Source organism: Lutjanus erythropterus, chromosome 8 (genome assembly GCF_056507025.1).
Source record: "Lutjanus erythropterus isolate fLutEry1 chromosome 8, fLutEry1.hap2, whole genome shotgun sequence".
NCBI lineage: Eukaryota > Metazoa > Chordata > Actinopteri > Lutjaniformes > Lutjanidae > Lutjanus > Lutjanus erythropterus.
This window is the reverse complement of record NC_139324.1, coordinates 28,528,663-28,544,771: the sequence shown is the minus strand read 5'-3', so window position 1 is coordinate 28,544,771 and position 16,109 is coordinate 28,528,663. Positions and strand designations below refer to the sequence as shown.

Genomic DNA, 16,109 nt, shown 5'->3' with positions numbered 1-16,109 from the left:
TTCCAGAAATCTACGACAAGTATAGCCACAGTCTTTCAGGTAATATTACCAGGAAACGCATGGATATAACACATGGTGCTATATATTTGAGTTTATGACTGTTGGTTAGACACTAAAAGCTATTTTTAAGCTAATTTTAAGACATCACTCTTGAGCTGTGAGAGAATATGATGCCCATTTGCACTTTTTTCTTACATTTATGAATTTAAACCTACACCTAAAACATTATTGAAAACATTAGCAACAGATTCACCAATAGAAAAGTAATAGTTAGTTACAGCCCTGCTTGGAGTTGAGTCTCTCACCTTTTTTTGTATTTATGTCACAAAGTTTTAGTGACGTTAAAATGAAGAATTCTACAGGCCTACCATTACTCCTACAATCATAATTATTACCATTATTAGAATCATCATTATTATTAGATGTATAATTACTATTATTATGTTAAGTTACGTTAGACTGCTGATCGTGCATTAAAAGCCCATTTCAGGACATCACAGTTAGAGACTATGATAGGATTTTTTTTTTTGTTTATAATTCTCAATCGAGACCTAAATGATTAATGATTAAACAGACTCAACAGATTTACCAATAAGAGGAATAATTTATTATAACATCACTAATAAATTATACATTTATAGTTAATTTAAGCAATAATTATTTTACTGTTAAGAAACTAATTGATAATGTTTACTAAGTATTAGTAATGCTACATACAGTGTTATTATGTATGTTTTTAGTTTGTGTAATATAAAATAAAAAATTTAGTAGCTCCGTAGTAGTCAGACAGAAGGGCCAGTCAAAAAGGGGCACACTCCCACAGTACATTTAGGAAACATAACAGTGCCCATAGTGGACATAATGTCTCTGAATTAAAAAATAGAAGTAAATGGCCTCTAAGTAGAATTCTGGTTTGTAATGTTGCAACTATTTATAGGAGAATACATGGTAATACATAGTATACTAACATTTGACCCAATAAACATAACTATTGATTAGCAATTTGCCTTCATATGTATGAAATTAAAATGAAAGAGTTTAGATTTCATCATAAATGTATTTTGTACTGTCTGCGGGTCTCATGATTCTGCAGCAGCATACTGTATGTCCAGGTTTAATGTTCCTTGTGGGCGTTCTGTTTCTGATCTGTTATGCATTGAGTACTGAACCAGTATTGTTTCTGTCTCAATATTGTTTCAGTGTCAAGTATTGTGGTACTGAACTTGGTATTGGTATCAAAGTCAGAATTTTGGTATTGTGCCAACAATATTATGTTAAGTACATATTACATTTGTAAAAATGCTAATTTGAGATAATGTTCTAGGCTGTTTAATTCTGTTTACATGCCATCATAGACACAGATAGCACAACTGTCATAAATGTAAATATTAATAAATATTATAACTGCTTATGTTTGTGTTATGTTAAGTACTTGTCACATTGTTAATTACCCACTTGAGATGATGGTATAGGTTATTTAATTCTGTTTACATGCCATCACAGATAGCAAAAATTACATACATATAAACATATATATATATATATATATATATATATATATATATATATATATATATATATACACATATATACATAAATTATTAATTGAATCATTATAATGTTAAGTACTTGTTACACTTATAAAATAGAGATAATGTTGTAGGCTGTTTAATTCTGTTTACATGCCATCAAAAACACAGATAGCACATCTTAAATAAATATAAATATTAATAAATATTTTTATTAGCTGTATTATTATTATGTGAAGTACTTGTTACATGTGTAAAATTGAGATGGTGTTATAGTTGATTTAATTCTGTTCACATGCCATCACAGATAACACCACAGAATTAAGTCACTGTGAGTTTTACACAACCACAGCATCTGTGATTTTGGTAATGATGGCTAATAAACTGGACACGTGCCCGGATACGCTGTCACAGCTGGAGTGTGTCTTTATCATCTGAGCCACTTATAAACGCACTGAGGGAATGTGACATGTCCAGCCTCGTGCAGTAACGTGTATTTTAGCTGATTTTGACACCGTCAGAGTGACTAACTCAGTTGCTGTAGACCGGTAGTGTCTAAATGTGCTTGTTAACATCCGCATTGCAAAGCATTGCAGGAGGCTACTGCATATGAAAAAGCCGGTAGGCCTTCATCGTCATTCACAGCTGATAACCGGCCGCGGCGTGCCTTTCAACCCATGATAATATGTTAATAGTCTTCATCACCTCTCCGGTACTAACCTATGACTTCCTGCAGCTCGTACGACTCCCTGGTAATTGGCCAGCTGGTTGTCAGCGCCGGTTGCGGGTGGTGGACAGCAGCCGGAGCTTCGCCTTGATCCGCCATGATGATGATGATGATGATGATGATTCTGCGCTAGTTAGCAGCCTCTCTCGCGGACGGACGGACGGACGGACAGACACAGGGAGAGGGTGAGACAGTCAAATTTGACCTCTCCTCCTCGGTACAAGTGTCTGCCGGCAGCTGGGAGCGGAGCAACTACCGCCCGCGACGGAGCAGCACAACCCGGAAAATAACGGACCCACCGCACACGTGCGCGCGCACACACACGCGCGCACGCTACACCAGAGCGGTGACAGTTAGCTACACACAACGGTTCAATACACACACAGGAAGACAGTCATTAAATCCACTGTTAATCATCTTTAAAGAGTACTGTAGAGTTCAAGAGATTCAGATTAAATTAACTGTGTGTTTAAGTAGCTTGTATATTAAATTACTGTCTGGACGTTAATTTATTTATTATCTGGTAAAAACGACTTGGCAGCTGCTTTGTGTGAGGCAGTAACACGTATGTGTGACGATTTAATATGTCACATGCAGTCAAAACTGCAAGCGACGTTGTTTTAACATTAACCAGTAGATGGCGCCATCACATCTTCATATTGTCTACTGATGTATGACAATGACTGGTGGACAAAGTTGTTCCGAAGTTTTTGTTAATAGTACTGAAAATCTGTAATCAAGTACAAGTGCTGTTACATTACTAAAATATTTCTCAATTACAAGCAAAAGTACTGGTTCTAGAAAAATACTTCAGTAAACGTATTCATCTCAAAAACTACTCTGAGTATTAGTTACTTTTTAACCTGCAAATCTTCAGTCTAAATTACTCTCAACTTCTTCTCTGTTCTGCTCACAGTCATCTCTCCAAGCTTGAAAATTATGTGCATTTTTCGTTACTGATAATTGAAAGTGGTAACAATCGATTAAACACTAATAATTGATTATACAAAACACGTTTCTGTTTGTTTTTTCTTTCCTTAGTCAACAAATATTGATGAAATGACTGCCATCTCTAGAGTATTGATTAAATATCCATGAATACATTTTAACTTGGTTAAACTCTCAATGGTGATTAATTGATTAATCATTAATCATTAGCATCCTTACACCAAACCTGTGTTTCTAGTGTTTAGTTTTTTTGTCCATATGTCATGGTTTTCATTGGCTCACTGACTAAAGCTAAACTAAAACCATGTGTGGAAAATAATACATTTTCTATAATAGAAATAAAATCTAGACTTTCGGGTGGAAAAGAAACTAACTGAAACTATATAAGAAGAAACCCTGATTCCAAAAAGCTGGGACATTGTCTAAAACATATATAAAAGCAGAATTCAATGATTTGGAAAACTTTTCAACCTATATTGAGGTGAATACAGTGCAGAATTAAGACAAGATATGTAAGGTTCAAAATGATTAACTGTATTGTTTTTTGTAAGCATACACTCATTCTGAATTTGATGGCTGCAACATGTTCCATGGTGTTACATCACCTTTTCTTTTAACAACACTAAGTGAGCATTTAGGAACTTGCAGGTGCCCAACAGTCTCTGGTTTGTGTTGTCACATTTTGTGCTCCAAAATGCACCACACATGTTCAGCAGGAGACAGGTCTGGACTGCAAAAAGGCCGGTTTAGTGCCTGAACACTTTTACTGTTGCAGCATGGGCAGAATGTGTCTGGTCTGAAATAAGAAGGGGCGTCTCTGAAAAAGACATCGTCTGGATGGCATGTGTTGCTCTAAAACCTGTATGTACCTTTAAGCAACATGCTAAATTTGTATTTAAAATAATTGCATCATGTCAACATCAGAAGATCCATAGCATACATGCACACACATCAATGCATCTCTTAATGCACACATTTAAAAAAATATATATATATATATTTTTTTTTTTTTTTTGGGGGGGGGGGGGTATTTCAGTAAGTAATTAACTTTTCTCATATTTTTATCATTGACCAATTGATTAATCAAGAAAATAATCAGCAAACTAATCTATATTGAAAGTAATCATCAGTCACTCTCCTGTTTGTAATATTTTATATATAATATTTAATAATTCTGTAGTATAATAGACAAACAGTGGCAGAAAGATAATATATGGAGTGTATCTATTATAATACTACTGTAAATAATGTTAAATTTTGTATTATGTTTGGCTTATGTTATATAAAAAACAGAAACATTCTGATGTTCATGTATTAATTTGTTTTTTTCGAATCTTTCATTGATGTATAATAGCTGGAAAATATGGCTATCTGTATGATACAATACAGTTCAAAAATGTAAGATGAATATTTATGAAGAAATATATTTATTTTTTCCACAAGTATTCTTATTATTGGAGCTATAGATAAAAAAACTACAGCATCCAACAAATCTAACAAAATATAAAAAATAAAATAAACATACCATGTCTCAGTCTCATCTGCTGATAGTGAAGTAATTTTACATGTTTATACTAATCAAGTCTCATAAACAATACACATTTATAAAATATATTTGAAAAGTAAGAAAAAGTGACTAAAACCACAAGGACATGGTTAAATTTAAATATATTTTATTTAAAAATAATAAATAAAGAATTGGACAGAAGCACTTCCTGGACTCATTTGTTTGAGGTGCCTTTGAGGACACATGACGTGTGAACACAAAAATCACAGAAAAAATTTAAAGGCACTCTCTTTTCAAACAGTTAAAATATCTTTATTGTCGAGGCGTGACCACGTTAGACCTTAAAGGAATAGTTCCAAAAAAAAAAGAAAAGAAAATTCAGTCATTATCTACTCACCCTACTCAGTGTTTTGCAGACTAACAAAATAAACCCGACCCTCAACTGAGGGTGAGTAGATAATGACTGAATTTTCATTTTTGAGTGAACTATCAGAGAATGAAGCTTTTGTTTTCTTCCACTACAAAAAAAAAAAGAATACCAGGTCACATGACTAATAAATAATGGAAAATGTGATTTTGTTATACAAGGTCAGGTTTCCATCTGATGACTACATCAGAGCTGTCAGTAGGTGGCGGGGTTTACCAGTCATGATTTAGGCCAGCCTTGAAGCCCGTTGCTTTTATTAATTGCGCTTAAATTTCACTGTTTCACTAAAACCGATCAATGATCTGTTTGAATTTGGCATTAATAACACGTAACAAGAGTCAACTTACAAGGTAAGGGGGTTATTGTAGAGTGCAATCATAATATAATCGCAATAAATAAACAAAAGAAGCGAAATAAGCAAAAACAAGAAACCTTTCAGTCTTATACAGTCAGTTTATGAGGAAAACCTAACTACACTGTTGGGTTTTTAAAGGTGCATTACACACAGTGGTGTACCTTGGTTTACGTGCTGTAGCCGGCATAACGTACACAGGCTGCACTGCGTGACATTTCAACGCACCAATCAGTCGCGGAGGAGCTGATTGAGTCTACTTCCCTACACAGGCAGGACTAAGCTGAGGGGAAACGGACGGACGGATATCTCATCATCAGCCAGCCGAGTCTGCACGGCCACATCGCCTGCGAGAGACCTCCGAGATCCAGCGGGCCGTCGATCCGTCTTTGTACCCGGTCACAGAGTCTGCTGCTGCTGCCGCCGCCGCCGCTGCGGGGAGATGGCCGGTATCCTGGCGTGGTTTTGGAACGAGCGGTTCTGGCTCCCGCATAATGTAACCTGGGCAGACTTAAAGAACACAGATGAGGCAACGTTCCCGCAAGCCGAGGATCTGTATCTGGCGTGTCCTTTAGCTTTCTGCATCTTTATGATCCGGCTGGTGTTTGAAAGGTGGGTCCGAAGCACATGCGATGGTAATCCAGGTGGCTGTGATACGGTTTGTTATTATGTCGATGTAATGATGCGGGCGGCCGGGCGGGCAGCACGCCGCCGTGTCCGTGTTACCTCAACAATGGCATCTTATCTGGTTAGCCCACAAATCACCACGGTTGATCATCCTTCTTTCTGCAGGCCCGCAGCACTACGCTGCTGTCTCCGCATTTGATGCATCTGTCAGCGCGCACACAGTGCAGTCAAGTTGCCGTACATACCTGCACAAAAAAAAAACTGTCCTCTCAGCTCCAACGGCAGGGAATCGTGCAGAAAACAGGCTCCTTTCACTAATCCGGGTGGTCTTTGTTTTTGTTTTGAAGTCTGCTGCTCCAGTTATGATATCGTTGCATCATCTTATCTGTTACTATTATTATTATTACACAACCATCAGTCTACAGTAAAGGCACAGATCCACCATTGTCATGCACATGTGGGTCAGGAGTCTCTTTAGGGAGCAATGAGTGGAAAAAAAGTGAAAATCAGCTGAACAGAGCCTGGTTGAGCCCCAGTGTATATCCTATAGATGTTAAATCCAAATTAATGTATATTTGTATTATGCTTACTTATATATTCAGTTGTTCGCCTAACCCTATCTGAGCCTGTAACTCAACTATGCTGATTATTTTCTTGGTTAATCGTTTAGTTTATAAAATGTCCCCCCAAAAAAGTAAAAAAAATGCTCATCACAGTTTCCCGGAGACCAAAGTGAAGTCATCAAAATGTTTATTTTGTCCAGCCAAAAGGCCAAAATAGGGATGCACCAACACTACTTTTTTTTCAGACCAAGTTAGTAATTTAGTAGTGTGTAATAATGCTCTCACCATTCTTACAATGACTTTAAACAACGTTTTTTATTTTCATCGGATGTTCCTCAGCTGTTAGCATTAGCAAACTCCTTGAGCTCTGCATAATTTTTTTTTATCAAATTGCTTATCTTGAAGGAGCTACTTTTCATAAAGTACATGAGCACAGTACCTGACTGATACCCGATACTGGTATTGTTGCATCTCTAGTCCAAAACCCACAGACTGTTAATTTACTGTTAAAAATATCAAAGAAAAGCAGCAAATCACATTTAAGAACCTGTTTGATAGTTTTGCTTGAAAAATTACTGAAACTGTTAATCGATCAACAAAATAGTTGGCAGCTACTTTTCTTTCAATCAAGTTATTACTTGACTAATCGCTCCAGCTCTACTATCATCAATGTGCAATATATATTTTATATATATGATATGAAGACACAGATCAGCAGTGGTCACAGCAATGCTTGTCATGCTCATGTAGGTCAGGAGTCTCTTTAGGGAGCAGTGAGTAATTTTTCCACTGAACCCTTCACTCATGTTCAGTATTTATGCCTGAAAATACAGAATGTTGAATAAAAAAAATGAAAATCACCTGAAAGAGTGAATGAAACAGCCCTCCTGTACGACCTGTAGGTGTTAAATCAATAAAATCAGAGACGGATTTAGTCATTTTGGGGCCTAAGACAAACACTGGCATGGGGCCCTTCACATCCTTCATTCTCCCCTTTTTCAGTCCCTGAATAGTCACAAAAATAAACTTTTATTTATGTTGGAGTGTAGAAGATGAGGAGTCTCAGCTTTGGGAAAGAATCTGTTCTGAAATTTGGTGATACAGCAGTGGATACTTCTGTGTCTCTTGGCAGACGGCAGCAGGGTGAACAGGCTGCGGCCGGGGAGACTATTGTCTTTAAATGTCCTCCCGCTTCCTTCTCGTTTCTGCACCGCTGGGGTAGCTTCACTTAATTTTTCAGCAGTTACTACTGCTGCTTTCTTCATTAATCATTTCCACATCTGCGCAGTAAGACCATGGAAATGTCCCAGAAAGTGGCTGGACCCTGAGACGCTCACAAATTAAACATTCAGATCAAATCAAATCATAACGAAGTTATCTCAGAGCAGTTTGCAAACAGACCATATTCTTTACGAATCCCACAAAGAGCAAGCACTGAGGCAACTGTGGCCGAGGAAAAACTTCCTTTTAAGAGGTGGAAAGCTCAAGGATTTTTAGAAAGGGATAATTCATTAGTAAAATGTTAAAAAAAAACTTTAATCACTATAAATTTAAAAGTTTTTTTTTAATGAGGCCTTTGGTAGTTTGGAACCTGAGGCTATTACCAACATTTGCTTAAAGGTGTAATATAATAATATATTCATTGTTTGTTGTTTATTAACACATTCTATTGTTAACTTGAGTAGCTACTTGCTTATCCCTATCAAGGGCTGCAACTAATTATTATTTTCATTATCGTTTCATCTGCTGATTATTTTCACTATTTATCAGTCAGTAATGACAAAGAAAACCAGCAAATCCTCATGTTTAAGAAGCTGGAATCAGCAAATGTTTGACATTTTTGCTTGAAATTGCCTAAAATTATTAATCAGTTATCATAATAGTTGGCAAATAATTTTCTTTTGATGAGCTAATCACAGCTCCATCCTTATCACCGCTAAAGTGGTTTATGAGCCCAAATGTCTCGTGTCAAAAGGACAAAAGCAATTAATTCACACTGCTGTGTTGTTCCCAGTTCTTCTTTTTTTTATTCTGCATGGAAATGTCAACCTGTTTACCAAAAATGGTCTTTCTCAAGATGACCTGTGGTCAAAACATTGTCATGTCCTAGTTAGTGTCTCAAATTTTGCGCATAGTCCTTAACATGCTAACAATGATTAATCGATTAGTAATTAATAAGATTACAGATTCATTTATGGATCAATACATTGTAACTGGTGAAATTCTTAGCTGCTATTAATGAATTAATGATTACTCATTAACATCCCTGGTCCCGTTGGAGCAAAGGAAGCAGCAAGCAGGTGCTGATAACTGGGAGCACCTGCAAGAATTTATGGATGCATATGTGCCTTCTGGTGATTTAATAGCTTGTGTCTCAGTCCCTAAATATATTCACTTTTAATTCACCTCAGAGTCTCTGTATTGATCTAGAAGGGTGTTGCGATGTTTTAATTGCAGGTTTATTGCGAGACCATGTGCCATGGGCCTGAAGATCCAAGCAAACGGGCCACAAAAAGCACAACCCAACGCCATCCTGGAGAAGGTTTTCACCGCTATAACCAAGGTGGTGCACATGTTCTCATTTAATGTTTTATCTCATAACATTTGTGCCTACATCTTTACATATGGAGCATTTATCTTGTCTCACCAGCACCCAGATGAGAAGAGGTTGGAGGGCCTGTCCAAGCAGCTCGACTGGGACGTGCGGACCATCCAGCGCTGGTTCAGACAACGCCGCAACCAAGAGAAGCCCAGCACTCTCGCCCGCTTCTGTGAAAGCATGTAAGGAGCTGCACTTTAAACACCACATCATGCAGTGTATATGTAACATAGTTACAAGTAATGACATCTAAAGGTAACACTTTACTTTAAGGGGTTTGCGTAAGACTCTCATAACACTATCATAACCATGTCACAGCACCTGTCATTAAAGAGTCTGAATGTTTATGACTGTTGTCATTAACAGTAAAGCAGATATCATGTTCACTGTGATGGACTACTGACCCACTTCAAGCAGGTTAAATGTCGCTGCAAGTTCAAGTTCATAAGATGTTCATTTCACTGTCATAACCATGTCATGACCCCTGTCATTAACATGAAGATGTCTTTTTGAACGCTTATGACTGTTGTCATTAAGTGTAATTCGATCAGTTGTGTCATGTTTAATGAAAAGTTGACACTGTTTGACATGTGTTTGTTATGACAACTTCATATTAATCAAGACAAAAATGTCTTTGTTATGACAACTTGACATGATCAAACTCAATAAAACGGTTTAACTTTACATTTTATCATTACATTCATAATGAGTCATATGTGGTTGGTTTGGACACTGGCTGTTTCTGCAAGTTAATGTTCATAAGACTTTAATTACACTGTCATAACCATGTCATGACACCTGTCATTAACATGAAGGAGTCTTAATGGATGTTTATCACTGTTTTCAGTAAGTGTCATTCAGTCGGTTACATCATCTTTAATGCAAGGTTGACATGGTTTTAGATGTCTTTGTTATGACAACTTGACATTAAGACAACATAACCTGTCAAAGTCTTTGTCGAGACAACTTGATGTCATCAAACTGTTAAGCTTCATGTTTTAACATTACATTATACTATCATAAGTGGTTGGTAGTGACACTGGCCTTCATGAGAGTGTTATAAGTATGTCATTAATATTTTCCTTGCCCTCAAGTAAAGTGGTATGTCTTGTCTGTCATCAGATTGGCCTTAAAACATTTAATGACATCAAATCCAAATGGTACTACTTTATTTAAAGTCCAGGAAATTATTCATGCCAGGGTTACATGAGAGTGTAATAAAACTTAATGACAAGTCCTAAATCTACCACTTTACTTGTGGCCAAGGAAAATATTCATGACACACTTATAACGGTCTCAAGATCGCTAAAGTCAAAACATACCACATATGACAATATAATGTTAATGGCAAGTTGTCATGACAAACAAATCTCAAACAAAGTCAACTTTGCATTAAAAATGACATAATTGACCGAATGACACTTCATGACAATCATTCATAAAAACTCCTTCATGTTAATGACAGGTGTCGTGACATGGTTATGACAGTGTAATGAGAGTCTTATGAAAATGGACTTGCAGAGACATTAAATTTGCCTGAGGCAGGTAGGAAATCCATCACAGTGAACATCATATCAGCTTCATTGTTGTCATGTGTATTGTTTCATACTTGCGTGAAGACTGATTTAAATGGTGCATTACAGCTCATCAGTTACACACCAGTGACAGGAGTGACAGCAGGCACAATGTTCACAGTGATTAATAACTTTATCCAAACAAGTTTCATGTTTCTGCAAGTTCATTTTCCTGTTGTATGGAAATGAAGTGGTTATCTCTGTGGCTGTTGAAACGCACACGTTCACTAAAACAACATGTTTTAATGAAGTCAGACGTGGCAAAAAGTACACACATTCATTACTCAAGTAGAAGTACAAGTACAGATACTTGTGTAAAAAGACTCAGACTAAAAGTATACTGATTCAACTTCTTTACTCAAGTAAAAGTAAAAAATACAGACAAATGTTTTTTAATTATAAAAGTAAAAAGCAGCCCTCTGAAAGACATTTCTACTGGCTGCTTTTGTGCAAATGTATCTCATCTTGTCTCTGTGGTGGAGTCTCCCTCTTTTGTCCATTTTGTCTTGTGGCTTTTATGTCATTTTTGTCTTGTTACATCTGTTGTGCATGATGTGTGCTGATGCATACACCAAGGATCTTTTCTATGTGTTATTGTCCCGTCTATTTAGGCTGAAATCAGTCTTGATGTTCGGAGGGCGGTGCACATTTTTTAGAAACCCAGGACTGATTTTTTAATAGCTGAATGAAATTTTATCTTTATAGTCTGTTATAGTCTGTTAGCTCTATGCTAAGATATAATGGGAATCCTTATTAACATGCTAATGGAAATTAGCATCACAATCGTTGTAATATTATCTTAACACATGGATACGTTTTACTTCACATGCTTAACATTCACATTTGTGCTGTGTGTAGTCTTTAGCAGCTCTATGCACTACGGCCAAAATTATTTTATCTATCATCTTATTTATTATTCTCATAGCACTAGCCTCCTGAACAGGAACAGCTAAATTTAAATCAAAAAGTATTTCATTTTAGGGTTGCAACTAAGGATTATTTTCATTGTCTATTAATCTGTCAATTATTTTTTAAATTAATCGAGCCATTGTTTGGTGTATAACATGTTAGAAAATGGTACAAAAGTGTTGATGAATGTTTCCCAAAGCCTAAGCCGACATCCCAAAATGTTTTGTTTTGTCCACATCCCAAAGATATTCAGTTTACTGTCGAAAAAAGGATTAAAGAAACCAGAAAATATTCACATTTTAGAAGCAGGAATCAGAGAATTTTGAAATTGTTTCTCAGAAAATTACCAATTCCTTGATTTAACAATTGATTAATCGTTGTAGATCCATTTTATTTACTACTTTTTTATGCAGTGAAGCAATGATGTTGCTGAAATAAAACGACTGACTGACGTGATGTGCTATGTCTTTGGAAATATGGATCGTGGTGTACAGTTTCCAGAAGTGAATGATTCAACTTTTTCCCATGGTCTTTGCATTGCAATAAATTGCAATGTTGATTTGCAATGCTTAAGAATAGCAATACATAATGCAACAGTATTGAGATAAGTGTATCTGCTTTCTCCAGAATCGTTCACTGAACCTTTAATCCTCTGATGTATTTGATATTTTTCATCTCTATGGTTCAACAGAGGCACAAATGATGGCAGGGTTCTTTTACAGCCTTCATGATGGTACTTTGGTTAACCGTTGCTGTATCTTACATGGCTTGTAAAGATTGCAACATGAATGCGGTTGCTGCCGTGAGATAATAGTCAAATGGGTCCCAGTGCGAACCAACAAACCCACTCAGGCTGTAAGAGAGAACTGGCTAATCTGCAGTAGAGCGTTTGCCATCAGGGAGATTGTAGTTACTTAGCAGTGTGATGTTAAAGGCCAACAAGCGAGCGTGGCTGTCAGAGCAGAGTCATGTCTGACACCAGCAGAGCCAATCTGGCAGTTTGATACACGGGGAGCCTCGCATCCTCTGATCCGCCGGAGGCTGCTGTTCACTCAGGAGAACACTGCTGGCTGATTAGACCACTGGACTCCTCTGTTACAACCTCGGGGAGGAAGCTGACGACAGCAAACCTGCTTTCTTAAACACAAGAACAGACTCTGTGCTTTTTGTGCGTGCTTAGCCAACTTTAATTCTGTTTACGCAAAAGCTGGGTGAAATTTGTTATCTGCACGCTTGGGGAGTAACAAACTACATGTAATGGGATTATGTAATTAGGGGTACAAAAAACGCTATTCCTTTACAGTTACAGCTTAAAAAAAGATGTTATCAGTTTACAGAAACGTTCAGTAAAAATTGAGATTTTAAACAAGGTTGTAGTTTTCAAATAAAGAACGATATATTGCCATGGGAAGTGCAAACACATTACGACACTTCACAAGTACCACAACATCCCTCTGGTTTCACTGGAGACCAGCTAATCTTACCGTCAGTTCATTATCATGGCCTCGAGAGAAAAAAAAAGCTTCCTTGAGTGAAAATTTCAACATTATTTTCTCCTGTAATCAGAAAAGGAGAACAACATACAGTGACACGTCTGCTATGCTTTCAGCTGTGAAAACACCGTAAGACAGAGAAACATAACTGTATCGGAATATATTTTTAAAGTAACTCTCCCAGCCCTGGTTATCTGTATACAGAATAACCGACTGCAGACGACATCGGGCCCTGCAATCGTTTGGCCAGGTTGCCTGTCTCAGTTGCTTACGGTGCAGTTCTCCAAACAGGGGCTGGCTTCAGTCCTTCCAGCAGCGATTGAGCTCTAATTAGGCCCTCATGCACAGCTGTTGCAGACTGATAGTGTTCTTTGTCTCTCGGTCGTCAGGATAGCTGATCTGTTGTCCATTCTTTTCATTATGCAAACAGGGAGTACATAGCTGACACATTTGGTCTGGAAATAATGAAGACTCTGCGTGGAGTGTGTTTACCAACTTTTGTTGCTGCTTCTCTTTTTCCAAGATATACAGCCAAAAAAAAAAAAGCCATTCCAACACGTTCAAATATTGATTTTTGTTTTGGTGAAAAGAAACCTACAATGACCTCTGTTTTTTAACAACAGGAACAGAAATCTTTCCAAAATCTTCTTTGAAAAAATGTTCGGTAGCAAAAGAAAAATAGCTGTATACAATACATATTATTTCACCACGGTGGATGAAGTTATTTGTGTAAGGAAAGATAAATAAGATTTAAAGCCTCAACAAGAGACTAAATGATAAATTAAGATGAGCTGTGTAGTTTTACCAGACAGCCTGTGCTGAGGAAGAAGCGAGCTTTGATGTCGTCAGTAGCCTCTGTTGTCTGGTCTCATCTTCATCCATCCTTTTTCTTCTCTGCCTTCAGTGAGAACAAAGAAATTATCATAAGCACAATAATGCGCTTCGCAGCTTTTTATAGAAATATAGCCGGGATATTTCTGTGACGAGATTTAATATTACTAAATATAGTTACTATTTTTATTGTGTTATATCTATATTTGGCTTTGATATTTGCTAAAATAGTTTCAGTTCAGTTTCACTCGTCATTAATAAGGTGAGTTGATAGTTTAATTAATTTTAATTTAATTTAATTAATAGTGATTTCACTCTTCAACTATAAATGATAATTATCTTTACTGATAACAATGCTATAATGCATGTTATTTAGTATTATTATTTATTTAGAACACAGTTATTTAGTTTAGTTATTAGTTTGTATATTATAGAATAATTAGTTTGTAAATAATATATATAATATATATATAGTTTACTTGGATTCCTAGTATAAAGTTTCAACCAGTGATTATAACACCAGAACTTACGTATGTCACATTATGTCCATGACCTTTCACAATGTATGTATTTTAACCCAAACCTGATCTGTTCTTAAACTTACCCAAGCACTTTTTGTGCTTTTATTTTGAAACTCTACCTGGACCTGGATTATTGCTAACTTGACCGTGGAGCCTGGCACATGTAATCTGATGCTAGACGGGTACATCCAGTGTTGGACCACTGATCAAGCTGCCATATTTGACAAGCTGGTGGATGATTATTGTAAAGTTGCAACTGATGTTAAGAATTTGTAAATGTTTAATAAATACTGTGCAGTGCATCTATAAATATTATTTTAATTACCATGATAAAGTTCCAACTGATGTTTATAAAACAATTACATCTTAATAAACAGTTTATACACCATAAACACTATTTAAATGTCAACAGCAAATAACTATTAACTAAAGTTGATTAACTATCAATTTACAATTTATTAATGATGGTTATTTAAAGTATTTTGCATTTTGGGAAATTAGCATATTTCCTTTATTAGATGAGAGGTTTGATAACCACCTTCATATCCGTAAGCTAAATATAAAGCTGCCACCATTATCTAGGTAGCTTAGCATAGCACAAAGACTGGAAACAGAGGGAAACAATTAGTCCTGCTCTGCTAAAGATAACAAAATTCACCTACCAACACCTCTAAACCTAACAAGCACAGTATATCTCATTATATCCTGGGCTACTATGTGGACAGGTGGAGTTACTTCCTGCATTGTCATCACTGTGAGGTTGCTATGCAACACACCTGGTCACATAACCCCTGACAACCAAAACTGATTGTCTTTACACTTCAATTTTGGTAAAGTTTAAACATACAAGCTATAACATGATAATTAGTGAGCTTTAAAGGCAGTGATTGGCACCGGTTTCCAGGCTTTGTACAAAGCTAAGCTAGCCAGCTGTCAGCAGTAGCTTTATATTTACCATGCAGAGTGATTTATTTTCTCATCTAACAAATCAAATAAACATATTTCTCTAAAATTAATTATTAGCTGTTTGTGACATGGGTGGTCACTGCAGTTATGCCTCATCCTTTTTCAAATATCTATCTAAAAATGAACACTTTACTAACTAACTAACACTTTCCTCTGATTCAAAATCACTGTCTGCAGCAGATTCTCAAAAAACAATTAAAACCATTAACCTCTACAGAAACGTGCTAGTAATAGCAGCTGAGATTACAATATCCTCATTAATGCTCTTCCTGTTACTGACATGTAGGTGTATAATTTTCATACTTTTCAACCAACACACCTCCCCAGACGCAGCTCAGCAGACACCGAGCCAACAACTAATAAGCATGTTTGTGCTCAGCAGATGCTCACAGGACAGCTGTGAGATGAGCCATTTACACGTGTTCTTGAGAGAGGACGACCGCGCCCCTGTTTCTCCTCAAATTCAGTCTTTCTAGCACCGCAAAATAACTGGGTTTTATGAGCTTTTTCATTTGGGCAATTTGAAATCACGCTTA

General features: G+C 36.6%; 2 protein-coding genes across 3 annotated transcripts in view; one reads left to right on the top strand and one right to left on the bottom strand.

Moving 5' to 3' along the window:
* stk39 (serine threonine kinase 39) overlaps nt 1–2,987 on the bottom strand; it is a 48,688-nt gene extending 45,701 nt beyond the window's left edge. Inside the window, exon 1 of one of the 2 annotated variants that reach the window (XM_084725194.1) lies at nt 2,250–2,987. In XM_084725194.1, the coding sequence (XP_084581320.1) occupies nt 2,250–2,355 (106 nt within the window). In that variant the 5' untranslated portion in view covers nt 2,356–2,987. The remainder of the gene's footprint in view (nt 1–2,249) is intronic. The other variant, XM_084725193.1, reaches the window with a different exon arrangement.
* Nucleotides 2,988–5,076: 2,089 nt separating this feature from the next.
* Nucleotides 5,077–16,109, top strand: part of cers6 (ceramide synthase 6) — a 32,162-nt gene continuing 21,129 nt past the window's right edge. Inside the window, exons 1-3 of the mRNA XM_084725195.1 lie at nt 5,077–6,102; nt 9,138–9,243; nt 9,331–9,461. Coding sequence (XP_084581321.1) covers nt 5,933–6,102; nt 9,138–9,243; nt 9,331–9,461 — 407 coding nt within the window. The 5' untranslated portion in view covers nt 5,077–5,932. The remainder of the gene's footprint in view (nt 6,103–9,137; nt 9,244–9,330; nt 9,462–16,109) is intronic.